Source organism: Bombus pascuorum, chromosome 12, assembly GCF_905332965.1.
Source record: "Bombus pascuorum chromosome 12, iyBomPasc1.1, whole genome shotgun sequence".
Classification (NCBI taxonomy): domain Eukaryota; kingdom Metazoa; phylum Arthropoda; class Insecta; order Hymenoptera; family Apidae; genus Bombus; species Bombus pascuorum.
This window is the reverse complement of record NC_083499.1, coordinates 6,853,500-6,871,289: the sequence shown is the minus strand read 5'-3', so window position 1 is coordinate 6,871,289 and position 17,790 is coordinate 6,853,500. Positions and strand designations below refer to the sequence as shown.

The 17,790-nt window shown below is 43.2% G+C and overlaps 1 protein-coding gene across 2 annotated transcripts in view; it reads right to left on the bottom strand.

Annotated features, from left to right (window-relative positions):
* Positions 1-15,483: 15,483 nt before the first annotated feature.
* The window catches only part of LOC132912951 (neprilysin-1), a 75,823-nt gene continuing 73,516 nt past the window's right edge, over positions 15,484-17,790 (bottom strand). For both annotated transcript variants that reach the window (XM_060970792.1, XM_060970793.1), the window contains 2 exons: positions 17,503-17,772; positions 15,484-17,426 (listed from right to left, as the gene is read on the bottom strand). In XM_060970792.1, coding sequence (XP_060826775.1) covers positions 17,673-17,772 — 100 coding nt within the window. In that variant the 3' untranslated portion in view covers positions 15,484-17,426; positions 17,503-17,672. The remainder of the gene's footprint in view (positions 17,427-17,502; positions 17,773-17,790) is intronic.

The following is a 17,790-nucleotide window of genomic DNA, read 5'->3' as shown; positions in this document are numbered from 1 at the left end:
GTATTTCGTTATGTGTAACGACTAACGACAAACTTCATATTTTACACTGTACAACCGTACAATCGCGGATATGCCATGCAACTGTGAATAAGCCGCATAGAAGGGTAAGTCAAATCTTTACTGTTAAATGAAAAACAATCGACGCAAAAAGTTCTCTTTTACGAAACGGAAGGATACTATTGTCCTTTTAAAACAGCATGAAAACAAAGGATTCACTTTCATCTCAAAAGCTTCCTACTGTTTCAAAAATACCAACACCCATCGTTTCCGGAGACCCGAAATGGCAAATCCATCTACCCTACACCACTAGGAATACCACGTTTATTTGTTTTTCTTTAGATGCTCGTCGAGTAGGCAGCTTCGCGGTAGCTTCCATTCCTAACCTCTAGGCGTTGCTCGATACTATCGAGAGGAACATAAATATTTAGCGTGTGCTCCATATGACACAGCTGGAAGGGAAGAAAATTCTCGAGACTTCGCTATCATATAACATGTAACCTTGAACTTTGCATTACCGGAATCATAGCATTAATCATTTCGCTCTGTCCATGCAAGTGGCCATAATGACCGATCTGTTCGAGAAATTGCTCCGCGTGAAACTCAATTGCAATGTTGATCGTACGTATGAACGTATACTTGGTTAAATTACATCTTCCAAAGCAAAGAGGAAAATGTTTTCACGTATCGTGTAGGCGAAAGTTATAACGAGAATATAATGCTCTTTCTCGCTGTCTAGTCAGCTGGACGCTCGTTAGAATAGCATTTAAATAAGGACATGGGTCCCGCGGTGATCAGGTATCGTGGTAATTGGTAGAAAAGCTGCCTGACCCGGAAGCCGCGATCTCTTATCTTGCTCGTCTTGACATTTCGAACGCCCCGTAAGCAGAAAATGCTTCACGAAAAGAAATGCATACGCCGCGCTTTGAGAGGGTCGACATGACGACCATTGTTCCGTTTTGCACACTCGTTGCCTCAAGCTCCTCTATGGTCAGTCGAGTATAGTCAATCTGGAGTAGCCCGAGGCTACCGAATTACAATGGAGAAAGAACCGCCTTTCTCCGGCCGTAGTTGGCCACAAACAGACATCCAAGTCGGGCACAGGTGCATGCAGATAACCGAACCTGTACAATGTGCAGCACACAACCGCTAGAACTTATGTAGTTCCTCTTTTCCTCCAGCCACACACGTCGTTATCTTAAAAGCGTACTCGTTGTACGGCCAAACTTCCAGGAATCTAAGAAATTTCAAACGGTAGAATATAAAACAAGTCGATAGGGTGTAAAGCAATGTTTTTTTTTTTTTTTTTTTTTTTTCAAATGAATCAACGCGTATTCTCATATACGTGTTTACGGGACAAACGTAGCGTAAGTAGTAGTAACTTTACGGCAGGAAAATGTAATTAGGAAGTAACTCGGAGACATGAACGAATAACAAAGAATTAATAAATTCATCTAGCGCCCGCGGGTGTATGGAGCCATGCGGGGGAACAATAAACAGAAGCATATTTGCGCGGAAAAATATTTGCAATGTAAATTTCGCGTGCGCAACGCTGTCCGCGGTAATATAGCTAAAAAATACGAGCTACGAGAAAAGTTGGACTAACAAAACGTGATGTTGAGCGCTTTTATTTTAAAGCAATACGCTGTGGGTGGTGGAGCGTTTTCCTCTTAACAAAAAATCGTTCTGTTTGTGCATGCACGTATTGGAAATTATTAACAATTGGCCCATATGCATCGAGAGATAAGTTGGTAATTATTTATTTGGGAAATATTCGGGACAAGCTGGGAAAATGCAATTCGATTAAATATGAAAAAATGTATTGGAAAAATCATTTGAAAAGAATAGCCAATAAAATAAATAAAGGATAAAACTCAATGAAATTTCACATTTTCATTTTGATGTATTTTGCATGACATATGTAATAAAATATTAACAGTTGGTCAACGATGACAGAGACGCATTGCACTGGCGACCGGTTTACTCAACGGAAGTATCCTGTATCGGTTGTACCATTAAGCAAATATGATTCACAGACGAAATGAAGTTAAACGCGGTTGACGAACAATGTTGAAAGGATAACAACCGACGTCTGCTTTGTCGTTCGAATAACAATGTCCCCTTGTAAAATCCTGGTTATGTGGATGCGACGAGGAACGAAAATAAACGAGACCGAGGAATGGAGATCCTGTGTCGAGCGGACGTTGAGATGTGTGCAATGGTTCGATGTATGAAGGTGGTAGCCATGGCTACCTGTCGCCGAGAAATTGCACGTTTATGCAGATGTTCCAGACACCGGAAAAAAGAGCGACGTGGAAAGGATGCCGCGAATCGGAATGCGGCATGGTTTTATCGATTCCTTCCGACACCCGACAATCGACCAGTCCTGTCATGTAAAATGAAAACCACCCGACACCGGGTGAGGGAGGCAGCGGTAAAATATTTCTTTGCCTCTTCGCCATATCAAAGAACTCCTTTAAGTATGGATTTTAAAATATCTTTCGATACTGTTTGCCCTTTCGTATCTTTCCCTTTTCTTCTCTCCTCTTTTTCTTCTTATTTTCAGAAAAAAATTAGCTAAACCGATAAAACGTAAGAGCTAATCGTAAAACAAGCACGAGACCTTTTTTTATAGAAGTGCTCGCGAATGTAGTACGAAAATAGCATTTTGTTTTGCTCCTTTGTGTACAAGTATAATTGACTCAAATTAACACAAACGAGTTGCTGGTATTGTTCGCCGACGCACGCCTACCGATTTGTTGTTCCGTGAAAAATTATCCGTTCAAAATAAAAAACAAAGAGGAGGCAAAAAGAGAAAGAGAGAGAGAATGGTGAAGGATGAACAACGATAGGAACAGAGGGATGAGAAAATCAATCCGCGAACGCGGCCGAATTGTCCTCTACCGAGCGTGATTAGCGCGCGGTTTAGCCCTTGGCGTGGAACAGGCCAGATGAATCTCGCAACTAAAACATCCCCGACGTAACGAGCATTTATTTTTATTCGCCGTGACTAAACGCGATGCACCAGAAATACGTGCATTCTGTATGAATATTTACATTCCGCCACCCCGTATAAATAGTACTCAGCGGAAAAAATGGGTTAAAATGGAACACATCTCCCCGCAATAGATATCAACCGGAAGCGTTCACAAATTCACTCTCCGTGTTCCGCATTGCGTATAATTCTTATCGAGCCTAGCAGGCCAAATCGCATATTTCTGCCGAGATCGGTGAATTTCGACGTGTCCACAGCCTACTAATGGTTCAACACTGGTTTTCATTGCTCGGATGAACTTTGATCCCTTAGGGTTTGTTTCCTCTGAAAACGATACTGTTCGTTAGAGCGTTCGTCGTATGGAGTTCGATCGATGCCTACTTTGTATTTGTTATAATTTTGCAACGATTCCTGAGATTTCTTCAACTCGTCTATTACGTATTTCGTGTCCTCTGCTTCCATTTGGGAATTTATACTGTCGCCGTACGTGCTGACGCATATCATCGTATGGGACTCGTTCTTTTCGGATCTCAGACTAGCCTAAATAGAAAATTCATCGTGTACAAAGGAGAGACAGGATTTTAGGGGATATATTTCTATTACGTTCGATTGATCCGAGTTGGTTGATTGATCAAAATATTCAGGTTTCTTGCAAGATAAATAGACCATCCCAAAGGGATAGATAAAGAAGAATGTCAGGTTTAGAAAAAATTCTGCTGTCCTATGGAGAAACACGTCGCATTAGAATCTAATTTCCAAACGTGAAAAGTGTTTGAATTAAACTTAGGCTTCTTTGACTCACCTACAGCAAATCCTGACAGACTTTCGACCAGTGTCTGGATGCACAGGTTGCCTATATCGATTAAACACGACGCTCTTTGATTTTAGATCCTTTTCCAAATATTTCCTCATCTTGTGTGTCTCTAATAGAGTGTCCAATCCCCAACGACTTACTACTGGTATGCATATGCCGATGATCCACTTAAGGAAACCTGATGAAAATTTTCGTTTGATTTTTGTAATCGAAAGATCAGATTGATCTTTTATAGTACCCAGTAACAGGAAAAGTAGCAGCAAAACGATCAAGACCAAGCAAACAAGCGTAATAACGTCAGGCCAAATTGAAGAAGGCTCGACTTCGCTGTGCGTTCGGTTTCGACTATTGATAAAAAGTGGGCCTGGAAAACCAGTGGTTTGATAATGTTCCTTTGACACAGGCCGACAATCTTTTTTGTCGTGGGCGTCGGACAAGCATGAGCATTTGCAGTGTCCCACGCAAGAGCAACGATCCATTTTTCGTACTTTTATCTCCCTCCATGCTACTGGTTCGTCGTAACGACTCAAGAGTGTTACTGAAGATGAAAAGGAAACGATTAAAGGAAAAAGAAGGAATAGATCTCTTTTTGCGATGATTTATTCATTTTGAACGAAAAAGATAATAAACCGTCAGAAAATTTCATAGACTGAGTCATGACATTTACCGGAGCAAGAGAATTCATTTAACAAGAGTCTACCGGTGAGACTCAAAGCTACTTTACGATCACGATGGGACGAGATTGTCTTTGTCGCGCTCTCGGCGTTCAACCATGATGTCGGAACTCCTTGTGGACAATCCGTAATCCGTGCTCGATAAGAGAACGAATAGGAGCCTTTGTTACTAATCAGCATCGTTATCACCGTGTAATTAATTGCGGTATTATCTACATGGACCTCGGTGAGTTGGACTGACGAGCTGAAATTTAATGAAAATTGTCTTCACCTTCATTAACCATGAAAATTAGTTTGCTCGCGCTAAGCTCGAGATATTTTAAAGGTAATGTGGCATGTGATACGACAGAAAATGGAGACTATTGTCATTCCGAGAAAATCTATATCCAAGTGGAAATGTTTCTGGGTCGTGTTCAACGCAAAGATTCGATCATTTTTTAAAAAGTACTTGGGCAATAGGTGGCCAAAATTTCAGTGGAAACATGTCCTAAAAACGATCATCACCTCTGGAACTCACCCGACTTTGGGAAGGGCATTGTAGTCGTCCTTGAGTTCGATGTCGATCACAGACACGTGCAGCGAATGGTACTCCAGAGCGAGGAACTGGTGGCTTCCGGTTCCGTTCACCTTGTATTTGATGGCTTCTCTCGGCACCCGAGCGAAATTGCTCAAGAAGTAGCAACCAGCCCGCCCAGACTCCCGTGCTTCCTAGCAGCACGTGACATTAGATCGAACGTGTACCTTTCGATAACACCCGACAGTTTACGGAAATGTTCCGGCACCTCGGGAAATATTCCACCCACCCTTCCGTTTCTAATCCGTTAATAAACGAGGCCGCTTACATTTCTCGAAATCCATCGTAATGCATACGTTTCAAAAATGTATGTATGTCTCGTTAGTTCTGTTATAACTCAAAAAACAATCTTGTGTGTAATACGTAACCATATCGGCTGAAATGTTTCGCGTAACGCGGATAGTTTCACATAACGTTTCACGTGCAATAATATGAATCATGTTTATTTAGACGAAATTACGCGTACTTGGTATGCGCAGTTGCTACAATGAATTCACTCACGTACTGTCTCGCAGCTCATATAGTGTTTTATGAACGAATGCATTAAATTCGTGCATAATAAATTACATTAGCGTAGCAAATAATACGGTCTGAACTCCCCCTTACATGTCATAGTACAGTACATAACAGTACATGTGAATTAGTAATTTGAAACAGCGCTGGTTAGATCTATTTCTCTTTTTCAACTCTATAACAGTTTAGTTATTCAACAATATTTGGATAGGACCGAAATAATAGGTTCCCGAAGCATTCTAATTTTCGGTATTTTAATGAACTCGATGTGATGTATGTGTGTCACTTGTTAGATATCCAATCGAATATTTCACAGGTACTACAAAACAAACCAAGAATACGTAACGCTTAGGTATCTGTAAAATTGATATCGTAACTCTTTACGTGACAAGTAACCAGGGGCTAAAATTATTGGTAGAAAATAAAACGACAGTGGACAGATTAATATTAATATTGCTTCGTTTATTGCGCTTGTCATACGTACGATGTCGTGCCTCCAGTAGTCCAATGGTTGATTTTTCAAACAGGTTCCACTGACACGTTCACACCGACCCGGTTGAGCAACGAATGCAGTGAATCCCACACCAGCTTTATCACACTCGTTTGCATCCTCGTTGATCTTGTCTGCCTGCACCACTAGGTACTCGCTTGACCATCCTGCACAATTTAACCAGGACGTTCTCTCGTACATTCTAATGACTAACCTGTTCGGTCTTTTTACGATATTATTTTCAAAACCTTCAGCTTCTGAATACTTTGATCTTTTGCCAGAAAGCGTAGACGGTACCAGCAAGCGGTCTTTCGTGGGATTCAAATTGTATTCGATGTTCGAAGTCGCTCTCACATCGTTATAGGTAAAAGTCACCGTATTCTCTTTATTTCGATAGTATTTATCGAAGGTACCCAATCTGATGAGATAAACGTCCTGTGTAGCGTGAATTTAATGACTCCAATATCTCAAACGTACTTCGTCTCATTGTCGTTGATTAAATTTACCTTATGATCGAACCATTTGTCAAGTCCTTCCATAAAATCGATCCATCAGACATAGCACGTTTCATGTAAATTTGAAGATGTATCTTATGGACTACTATAGGTTCTTCCAACTGATACACCGAGTACCTGAAAAATTTCTCACGTCATTTTACTCTTTTATTTCGACGAGAAGAGGCTAGACGTCGAGGAAGAAAGAACATTTTGAAACGAACCATAGATCACTGAAACGTAGACAGTGGGCGGATTCTAAATATTTTAATGGATCTACGTTAGGAGGATGTCTGTGATCCGAGCAATCCTGGCCACCCCGAATTTGCGGTTCTTTCAACCCATTTTCGCCAGACGATTTTCTTGTAGGTTCCGTGTTTTTCGTCTCTCCTTCCTTCTCTGAAAATTCATCATGATTCCTCCATTTGATTCTATAATCTACATTCGAAGGTTGAATCTGCTCCTCTTCCGATAGCATAAGTAAATTCCTCTTGAAAGGCCACTTGCTCTTCGCCTTTTTCCTATTCCTTTTGTTCTTCTCCCTTTTTCCCTTCTTCGTCTTCCTCTTTCGCTTTCCCCGACGTTTCTTTTTCAGATGCTTCGCATCCTTCTTTTTGCCACGATTCTCGTGTTCCCGTTTCTGATTTGCCGAACGTGCATTACGTACAGCCGTATCCCTTTTTTCCTTTACACCCGATTTATTTCCGCAAACATCGTTGTCCTTTCTCGACGTCTTTTTCCTGTTCTCAAGATTCGATTCGAGGAATTGGTCATCCACGTTCTTACCCACGTTCTGCGGGAAAGATTCCTCCTTCGTTGGTGTTTCTTCTTGTATATTGGCCAAGTCGGCCCACTTCTTATCAACGTCCAAATTCGTCTCGAATTCCTGTTCATTCGACCGATCTTTCCATTCGCTCGCCACCGGAGCATCTGCTGTACTCAGTAGATCCTTTTTATCACCTAACAATTTTCGATCATTCAGTTTGTCAGAACGTTTGAACGGTACCTCGCGTTTCAGGTCATCGCCTTTTATTACAGAATCGATTATTTCCTTTATTAAGTTACGATTCTCCCCTCTCGAGTTATCTTCGACCTCAGAGTATTCCGACTCATCGTTATCCTCCGAAGATTGTGTACTGTCTTTGATGCGAGTTCCTTCTCCCATCACTACCACCGTCTCGGTAGTCGCTGTTCCTTGCTTGCTGTCCGGGGCCGAGAATTCTTTCAAACTCCAAAACGTACGATTGTCAGGAACTATGATAAACTTCTTCAAATGTATCAAAGTACGACCAGTCGTGTTGCTCGAATTCCCCGTATCGGCCACAAGTTTCTCCAACTTCCTCACAAAGTCCGAAATCGCCAACATATTCTTCTTCTCGATCGACTCCTTGCTATCTTCGTTGGCAACTATACCTTGGGGTAAATTCGGCGAAGCCTGAAGCGCCGATTCCGCCTCTAATTTTGGTTTTGGATAGGACATCTGCGCCTCTATAACGGTTTCGTTGGAACTAGTGAGCTTCGTTGTCGTTGCTACCGTTGTTGTTGTCGTTGTCGTTGCCGATTCCGCTGCTATCACTAACGGTGGTTTTGGATAGGACATCTGCGCCTCTATCACTGTTTCGTTGGAACTCGAAATTATCGTTGTCGTTTCTATCATTGGTGACGTCACTGCTGACTTTGGTGTTTCTGTCGCTGGCTCTGTCGTATTCGAAGAATCTTCGATTTTGAGATCGTGAATACTGAGAACCGTATTTTTCACCATGGATCCTTGATATTTGTCAGGAACGATGGTAGTCTCGGCTAAATCAAATTTCAGCGTGGTGCTATTCAGTACGTAACAACCTACTTTCTCTACATCTGCAGCAGCATCTGTGTCCCCATTTTCGAAATTATTTTCTGGCAAATTAGACTGGTCTAAGGAAACCTGAGGCGAATCATCCAGCAATTCATCGCTTATCTTCTTCGAATTGGCTTCGTTCGAAATCAAGGCGACTCGATTTCGATCTTCCACGTTCAAAGACTCGTCTTGCTCAGCGCCAGCAAACTTCTCGCGTTCCTCCACTTCAGTTTCCTTTGGAACGCACGTGGCTGATGCAAAGGATTCGGAATTCTTCTTCAAACGTTTAAGACTTCTCTTCCAGCTGCTGCTAACTTGCAACGATTGCTTCGATGATGTCGAGTCTTGTTTCGTTGGATTTTCGCTAGGTTCGATGGATTTCTTTTGCAAGTGAATCAGTCTTTGTCGGGGATCGTTTCTGTACCTACCGGCATTTCGATTTCTAGCGCGCATCGTATCGAGAAAGTATTCTCTGGCTACCGATCGATCGTCGATTTGATCAAGAGGTGCGTTCAGAGACGATTCAACGTCATAACCGTTCGGCAAAAAATTAGCATTGTCTGTTCCATCGGACGCGAGTGTGTCCGACGCATCAATAAAAGAATTCGCTGACTCTAATGGAAATCGATTGCCGTAGCTATTCGCTTTTCCATCGTAGATAAAGTCTTTCCTGAAAAATTCGGGCTCTGCGTTGAAACTGATGGACACCGGTCGACCGTACGCATCGCTCTCCAAATGAATTTTTCCAGTAAATGAAATTTCGAAATCTTTCTCATGTCCGTCCTCCTCGTTTTCAGCTTCGGCGTTCTCCAAATTTTCTTCTTCCATGGATCTCATTTGACCTTCGGTTCTTAGATCCTTCGGATATCTATCGAATTCATTGAACAAACTGGAGCTATCGCTCACCTGATTGTAAGAATTATCGTTCTGCATATCGTCGGAAATCTTCGAATCATCGTCCGTTTCTTTTTCCAAAAGATCTCCCAATGCTGGATCTGAATCGTAATTTACACCTGCAGAATCTTCCACACTGTTATCGTCATCAGACTGTTTATCCTCCAAAAGTGTCCTGTCGTTTTCATCCATCTGTTCTCCGGGTAAGAAATAATCGTAATCACTCGACGACTCCTGCGAGGAAGACAGCGATTGCTCTTTGTCGCCACCTTTATTTTTCTTCTCCCGTTTCAACGCAGACCTCGTGGCATCTCGTTTCTTCGACTTCTTATGGTCTTTATCGCGAACCGATTTTAAACGCTTCCGGTGTTCAGACGCACCCTCGTCGTACTCGATATCCGAATTATCATCCTTGATAAAATTGTCTTCGTCCTGCTGAATCTTCTTCTGGTCCTTGTTGGATCTGTGACCAGCCTTGTTCTTGTCGTCCTTCAGCCCCTGAACGGATAGCAAACGTCTGCCTCTTCGATTCGTTTCCGCCTCGCAAATGACGTTCTTTGTTCCACGATCCCCGACACCGAGGACTCTGCCTTTCATGCAAGGCGGCAGGATCCTTCCTAGAACGCCATCAGTTGCTGGATTCAGAGAATCTTCCCTCAAGCTGTCTTCGTTCCTCGCGTTTTTATTCTTGCGCTGGCTGGAACTTTTACTGAAAAAAACACGGTCGTTGTTACTCTTCTGTTTGACAGTATACTCCAATGATTCAGTCGTGACGAACCATGGATGATGGATCCATTTGATGTCAGACGAATCAGGAATTTCGCTATCAGACGCAGGTTCCCTGTTTCTCCTTACGTCTCTAGAACCGTCTACATTCTCGTTTGCAATTTTCACTTCATTTTGTCCAGTTCGTGGATACTTTTTCGAGGACAGCCTATCTCTTATTCTTTTCCCAGCTTCACCCGGATCTTCGACTTGCACTTGTACGTAATTCCGCTGTTCACGAGAGAAGCTGCTAGTCACACCCAACCTTTCCTTCACGACGTTCATGTTGGCCGCCTTGAATGAAAATTTCATCGCGGAATCCGCTCGCGTCGATCGCTTTTTTCCGCCGTGATCGATCGGATTATCTTTGTACACTCTTCCGTCGAGCTTGTCTGTCTCGTGAAACGCCTCTAAATCCTGCTTTTTAATCATCGGAGCCGTAGTGCGTTTTACTTTCTTCTTTCGACCGTTTATCCATTTCTTTCTCACCTTCGACGATTCCACGTTTCGTGAGATCGACTGCGGATCGACGAATGCCGGTTGAGGTGTCGGCACAGAAATCATTGGCGTCTCGTCGGGGAAGGTTACTCCCTCGATGGAAACCTCTTTATGAAACTCAGCGCCTCCGGGTGAAGTTCGCGGTGCGCTTTCTGTGGGTTTGACCACAGGTCGAAATGTTTGGTCCGTGATTTTGGTCATCCCGACTGAACTGGTCGTTTCTTCGGTCGTATTTATCGTCGTTGACTCCTGCAGCATGATCGTCGTGGTCTCATTGACTGTCGATGTCCTGTTGTTCGTTGGCTTCAGCTGTTGAAATGCCTTTTCAATGTTTTTTTTTAGACCACCCAATCTGTCGATTATTTTTGGAGACTTGGTCTCAGATTCCAGAGTTTCCGTGGAGATTGTACTTCGTAAAGATTCGGTAAGTGAGCCCGTAGCAATTTTGAAAAGGTCTACCACGATCAACGCTTGTGTCAAGTCGGATGTTTCGCTTGTAAATGACGTAGAATTCAATAGCGACATATCATCGTCGTTAGAGTCAATATTGTCAACGTATTCTGGCGCGAACATATTGGATACAACTTGATTCTGTTCCTTCATCATGGATGAACCCATCGGTGGTGGGATCACAAGCTCGGGACTGGAAGTTGAAGTTTTGTAATTGTCGAGCAACTGGTCAGGATTATTCGCAAACAGATCATCCTTTTGATTTGCTTGTACTAGTTCGTCCGATGCTTCGTTTTGAGAACCTACGTAAGAACCCCCCTGATTCGTGTCAAATTTATTGTTATAAGAAGAAGGTTTTTTGCTTAATTCATCCATTTTTTCATTCAGGATAGCTTGTACAATCTGCTTTCCATTGACAGTTTGGTCAATTTGTAGAGGCGAGAGAGCATTCTTATTTTTATCGAAGTCATCTATCCTTTCATTGAGAATTATAGCCTCCGTTTGATCGGGAATTTCGTCAATTTGTTGATACGGAAGCGCATCGTCTACCTCTTCAATTTTATTTCCCTGCTCACCAACGTCAGTTGTAATCATCTCTTTCTCATGCACAGGATTAACGCTCATCGTATCGCCTTTTTTCTCTGTCAGAATTGGTTTTGATCCCATCGTATCCTCTTTAAGGACGTCGCTTATGCGACTGAATTTGTCCTCGATCTGTTTATCCACGCTATCCTGCTGACTAGTTTCGTCCCATGAAAACGTGTCGTCGCCCATCTTGCTCCCTTTCTTGCCCTTTCCATTTGTTATTTCTGACTTTTCATCGTTGGCCAATTTATCCGACCTTGATTTCCCGTCCGTGCCTCCCTTCAGGTCCCGGGCAACGTCTATATAGACTCGCACAACGTGACCAGGTTTCCGATTCGCCGTCACGAGTTCTTTGTCATCATCGGCCTTTTTGCTTCTCTTTCGTCGACCTCGGCTCCGGGACAAGTCATTGAATCTCTTCGATCTGTACCGCGCCGACCGCCAGTTTTTCCAATTTCGAAGCTGTCTGCGCGATCGTCGGAAATTTGTCTTGCTCCCATAACCCGTAACATCCTGTTTCTTCAGCTTTTTTCCTTCCCGATGTTCGTAGCTATTTCTGCACGATATGTCCTTCAAGGTTCTCTTCTGCGGAGTGTAATTTTTTATCCTTTCCTCTTTCGGATGCTTCTTTTCACGCGCAGGAAGATCCTTCTTTCGCAAGGTGTTTCCACCTTTCGCGACCACGTTCGAAACCACCTTTCGCCTGTCTCCAGCAAAAGTTTCGCTGCAACTTGCGTCCTTCTTGTTACCGTTAGATTGAAAGGATCCGGACCTCTCCCGTTTCTTGTTAAAAGTCCCGAGTCTGGTCTCTCGCGACGTGGATGTATTTCCCATTACTCTATTTAAATTACCCTTCCCGATTTCCTTCGTTCGAGCTGGCCACGCCACAGGAGACCCATTGCTATTCAATACACCTGTCGACAAATTTTTTAAAGGCTCGTTTAAATGCATAGAAGGTCGAATCGCGAGCGAATCGATTGTCGACGTAACGGGAAACATTTTGTTCCTCTTCTTGCCCGACTTCAGAGGCGGACCTTTATTTCCATACGAGGATTCTGCCCGGCATTTCTTTCGCTCAGTCTTCTCAACGTCCTTCCCGCCATTAACCTCCATCGACTGCATTTCCGACAGCAATTTTTTTCTCCGCTCGTACTTCGTCGAAAGACGAAATTGTGATCCCGAACAAGCTTCGTCGTGTATCGAGTTCACACATTTATTTGGCTCGCTCACGAATGGATTTTTCGAACGCTCCCCTTCCTCTCGCGATAGCTTTTTGGCTTCCGCCTTCGAGCTGATCGAGTGGAATTCGCGATTGCTCGTTCCCTTTCCATCGCGCGAAACCTCGCACTGGTTCCTTCTATCTTCGCTCGCGGATTCTGAATTTTTTATACCTGTCGTCGATCCACCGCGTTTCGAATTTCGCTCGCCCGCTACTCTTCCGCTTTTCGCCTCCAAGACTACGTTCGTCGACGCTCCATCTCGTTCAACGTCGACGCTCCACGCTACTTTATCTCTGCTTGGCGGCCTTCCAGCCACCATTTCCGGAGACAGGAACAAGCTCCACGTCGACGAAACTTCACCTTGCTTTCCTTTGTATCTTTCTCTTGCAATCGACTTGGTCGCGCTAGAATTCAAAGCCACGTTCTTCCTCGACTCGTGGCATTCCTTGTGATTCTCCGTTCCTTTATTTACGCACGCCTCTTTCGATAAAACTTGATTGGATTTATGACAAGTTTCGGGTTCGAAAACGTAGGATTTGGGTGTCTGGTTGGCAAACAGATTCGCGTGTAGCGTGGCCGATTTCTTCCCGGACCGAGCTTCATCACCTTTGGCCTGGCTTCGTGCCACCGAATTATCGTTCGAACTCGAGCACTTGCTTCCCGTCCGTAACCTGTTGCAAGGTTTGTTTATAGTATGGTTGTAGTTTGACTTGGCCTTGCCATCCGAACTTTTGTTCCAGCCTCCGTACTGACGTCTGCCGCTTGTCTCCGAGTCGCAGGAACAACAGAAACCCTGCAATCGTTTCGTATCGTTAGCTACGATCCCTGTATGTTCCTTGAGGAAAACAATCTCCTTGCATCTTTATATTTAGTCCTCGATCATTGTTATTCGTGCATGGGAAACGTATAATACCTTTTTCGAATTTAAAAAAAAATTCTGAAACTTTCTAAATGAAATAAATTTGTGAAATTGGCAGTTCAAAGTGTAGTCGACAGAGGCAATGAACAATTTGGTTTTTGAATACAACGAGAACGAGTTTATCCATAAAGTTTACCTGACTGAATGGAACAGGTTTTCCACGCATAAAGCTTCGTCCACAAGTTGGCTGCTCGGAATCTACATCGCACCCCGTGTAATTCGGGCTCCGGTTGTTAATCACTTCTTCTCTCGCCTCTGCGTTAACAACCTTGTTCAAAGTCGCGCGATCAATACGACTGCCCGCGAGGTCTTGCCGACTACTCTGCTGGTATTTCTACCAACAATGGCTAAAAGGCTCCGTAGAACGTTATTCAATCATTATTTATCATAATCTGATAAGAAATCGACAAGTTCTTCGCGCGGCACGATAAATTACCAGCAGAGTCATCAGACGTAAACTACGTTATCTTTGCGTGGAAAATTAGGCTACTCAACTCTCCTGATACTCACACTTTGGAATTTCAATCCGTACAATTGTAACACGGTTTCTTGACGAACTTTGATCACGTAGGGATTTTGCAGTGGGATTTTTTTCATCGTTATGGGGTCCAGCACGTGATCGATTACTATGAACTTCTCTTCAATTTCAGTCTGATAACAGTACTTCGTTATTACAAAATGTTAATACATAGTTTGTGACATCGTATAATATTTAAACTTTTTAACTTTTTAGAACACAGTAGTAAAAAGAAGAAAATTGTGTTAAAAATGTAGTATCGTCAAAAATTGTATAAAGATCGATAAGCAGAACACCTTGCCGATATTGTTGAATCTCAAGCTGATAACGATGTTCCTGATGCAGTTTGTTATCGTCTCTCGATCCTGTTCCTCGTCGTACCTACGTTTTCCACGAACGTGAAAATCATCCCCTAACGTCCTACGAACGAAAACCAAGAATCGATTTTGGCAGTCGCTTGAAATCCATCGAACTCTACTCTAATTATTCTACATTCTATTCTTTCCATTCCGATAACTATATTGTACAACATTCGCATTAATTATTCAAAAGTCAAGTGAAAACTTATTGTACTTCTCCTGTGTAAATGCGGAGCAACGAGAAACCGTGGCCCTGATCTCGATCGCCGGTCGATTCCATTCCTCCGAATCCTCGTCGATGTGTTCGCGATTTGTGAATCGAGACGGGCAGTCAGGATTTCTTGAGGGGTGAAACCGAGGAACGTATTCGAATTGCGACACATAGGAGGAGCGGGTCGTGCTCATTCTGGGATAAGAGACGAGTATCATCTGCACAGATCGATCGCGAAATGAATAAAGGAATTTCCCAGACGAGATTTCGGTTATCTATTCTTGAAAGTGTATTCGACAGTCGTCGACGCGTTTATCGGATTACCCAAAGGATCAGGAGATGCCAGACAGCCAGTGACATGTTAGATTATCTGCCAGGGAACTCATCCTCGGCTACAGGCGCGCAGCCTCAAATTTCTCGTCATGTAAGAATTTTCCACGCGTGCGAGAATGAAACTGAATGGAAATTTCTTTCTACTTTTTTTTCTCAAATAGCGATATCTCCTGACAGTTTTCGATTCGGATCGATTATGTTTTTCTTGGATGTTCCGTGGGGTTAGAAGCAGAGGAACGTCGAGACACTCGTCTGTTTTCCGATCGATAGGGAAATCGAACGTTAACGTCATTTTGTTCTATATTCAGGAAATCATTATACTTTGAAATACATTACAATCTCAGTTGTATATAAACCATATTTATTTGCCATATCAGCTATCAGCCATTTACATTTACAACGGTGTTTGAATAACGTGACTTTATGCTTTCGATTCGACGAGGGACATCCGAGCGCCATCGATGACAGCTCTTCTTCCTCTTACGATCCTTTAAACATCGTTGAACCAATAGAATTTTTCCTACGATCAAGATCATCGAGAAGACGCGCGTCGAACCGTCCCTCGAGTTGCTTAAGTACTGCTTAAGAATATCACAGATCGCGATTCTTGCGTAAACGCACTAAAATTGTAACAACCTTCGCTAGCCGTCGGCTCGCGACAATCGGATCTCCTTTTTAGAAATCCTTTTCGCGGCACGATTGGTTCTTTTCGCTCGAATGCGAACCATTGCATCTCCGTTTCGACGACCAAGGGGAATTACGAGCACCACGACGAACAGCTCACCAATTTCTGTTTCACAAGCTCGTTGATAAAACCAAGTTACTCGGAAACAATCGCTCGACGAGGGTAAACGAAACCTGTGTACCTACCGTACGAGTATTTTGTGCAAGGAACATTTAGAAAGGGAAACGTGAAACGTGCAATGTTTCTCGAATTGTAAAGGAATCGTTGCAAATTCGTGGATATCTCTTATTTCTAAGGTGTTGATAAAAAAGTTGTCGAGATTCGTAAGAATCAAAATGTGTAAGATAAGGAGATTGAAAGGAGAAAGTAGAGTTTGATGTGTAGATGCTGTCGTCGATTCGCCGAGGGAAGAGTGAGCTGCTCGCCTGCAGCGACTAGACTCAACTGAAAGCCGAATTTCCATCGAGAACCGAGCGAAACGGTGTCACGAATAAAAAGCGAAGCGTTAATCGAAATTTGTGTCCGTACGGAGAAAAACCGAACGAAACGGGTGAATAGAAGCGCGCGCTAACCAGCTTGATCTCTCTAAGCCTTCGTGGAACCAGCGTAAGGCGATCTATCCGCGACGAGAGATTTTCCAGCCAATCTATTTTTGAAACGATACAACACGGACAGCTCCTTTACGCAAACTTCATTTAGTTAAGTTAACTAAACTAAACCGAAAAGGATCATCAGGGGATACGTTATTTACAGGTTTTACAGACTAACAAGAGCGAAGACAATCGGTGCGCGAGAAACTAAACGATTCGCTTCGTAAATGTTTTCAGTTCGCGTTCGTTAAGCCGTTTGCACGACACGGTCTGATCGACGAGATTTCTCTCGCGAAGTACTTGCACTTCGCGTTCCATCGAGGCCTAGTCTCGATCCTCCAAGAGACAATTTCAACTATACTCGTTACTCGAGAGATTCTAGAAATTGTTCGTTAGCTTTCTTACTCGATTTTTAACTCGAATAGAGACGCGAGTCAGAGATATAGCTCGCCTTTCCTACAAAGTTGCGCGTTGATCACGTGTTCACGTGACTACAACGTGGCCGTATACTTTTATTCTTGTCTATCGAGAAACTCTGATCTCGCTAATAAACGACATGCTTTGCTAATTCCATTAGCAAGCTTGCCGGTTCTCTACTCGCCTTGTCGCAAACTGAACGATCGAAGCGCTTTTTGTAAATTTACTTATTCTGCGTGTGTATGTGTACGTCTTTATTAGTTTCCTTTTTATTCGTATTTTGCTCGTGTGTATCACACTCTCGTCTGTTCCGCCGTACAATTTATTGCTTTCACTATAATAAATCTAAGGTCCTCTAAAGCGTCATAGGGAGAGATATTAACATTAATGGCGCGTTTAAACGAGATTACTTCGACGACCGTACCGAAGATCGACATCTCCTCGGTTGGTCGTTCTTTAGACTTTGAAAACGCTGTAACAAGCTTATCTATCGGTCGATCCTCCGTCATCGCGAATCGCATCTTCCTAGCGCAATACTCGTCCATCTCTCGATGCATCCTTCCACTTCGACTCTTCAGTTTTCCGGATAGAATTCCTGCGAAATATCGATCCACGTAGTTGGCGATAAGAAACTAATCAACATAAAGATATCTTGCAAGTATCGGTATTACCTGAACCGATTCCCTCCGACGCAAGATCGCTCGACAATTGCTGAAAAAATGATTAGCCCTTGTCGCTTAGAGTGTGTCCAACCACAGCACGCCATTTTCCCTATCGAATCCAAATGATCGAATATGTCGTAGATGAAATCTGTCGGTGAACGATTGTCCAAGCCTGATCATCACCATGTGGTACATTTGTTAGGGGGGTTCATTTTGGTTCCGATCGGGCAACGGAACGCATCCGCGAATGCTTGAGAGTTCATCATTATACCGTTGACTCTAAACACATTTTAATGG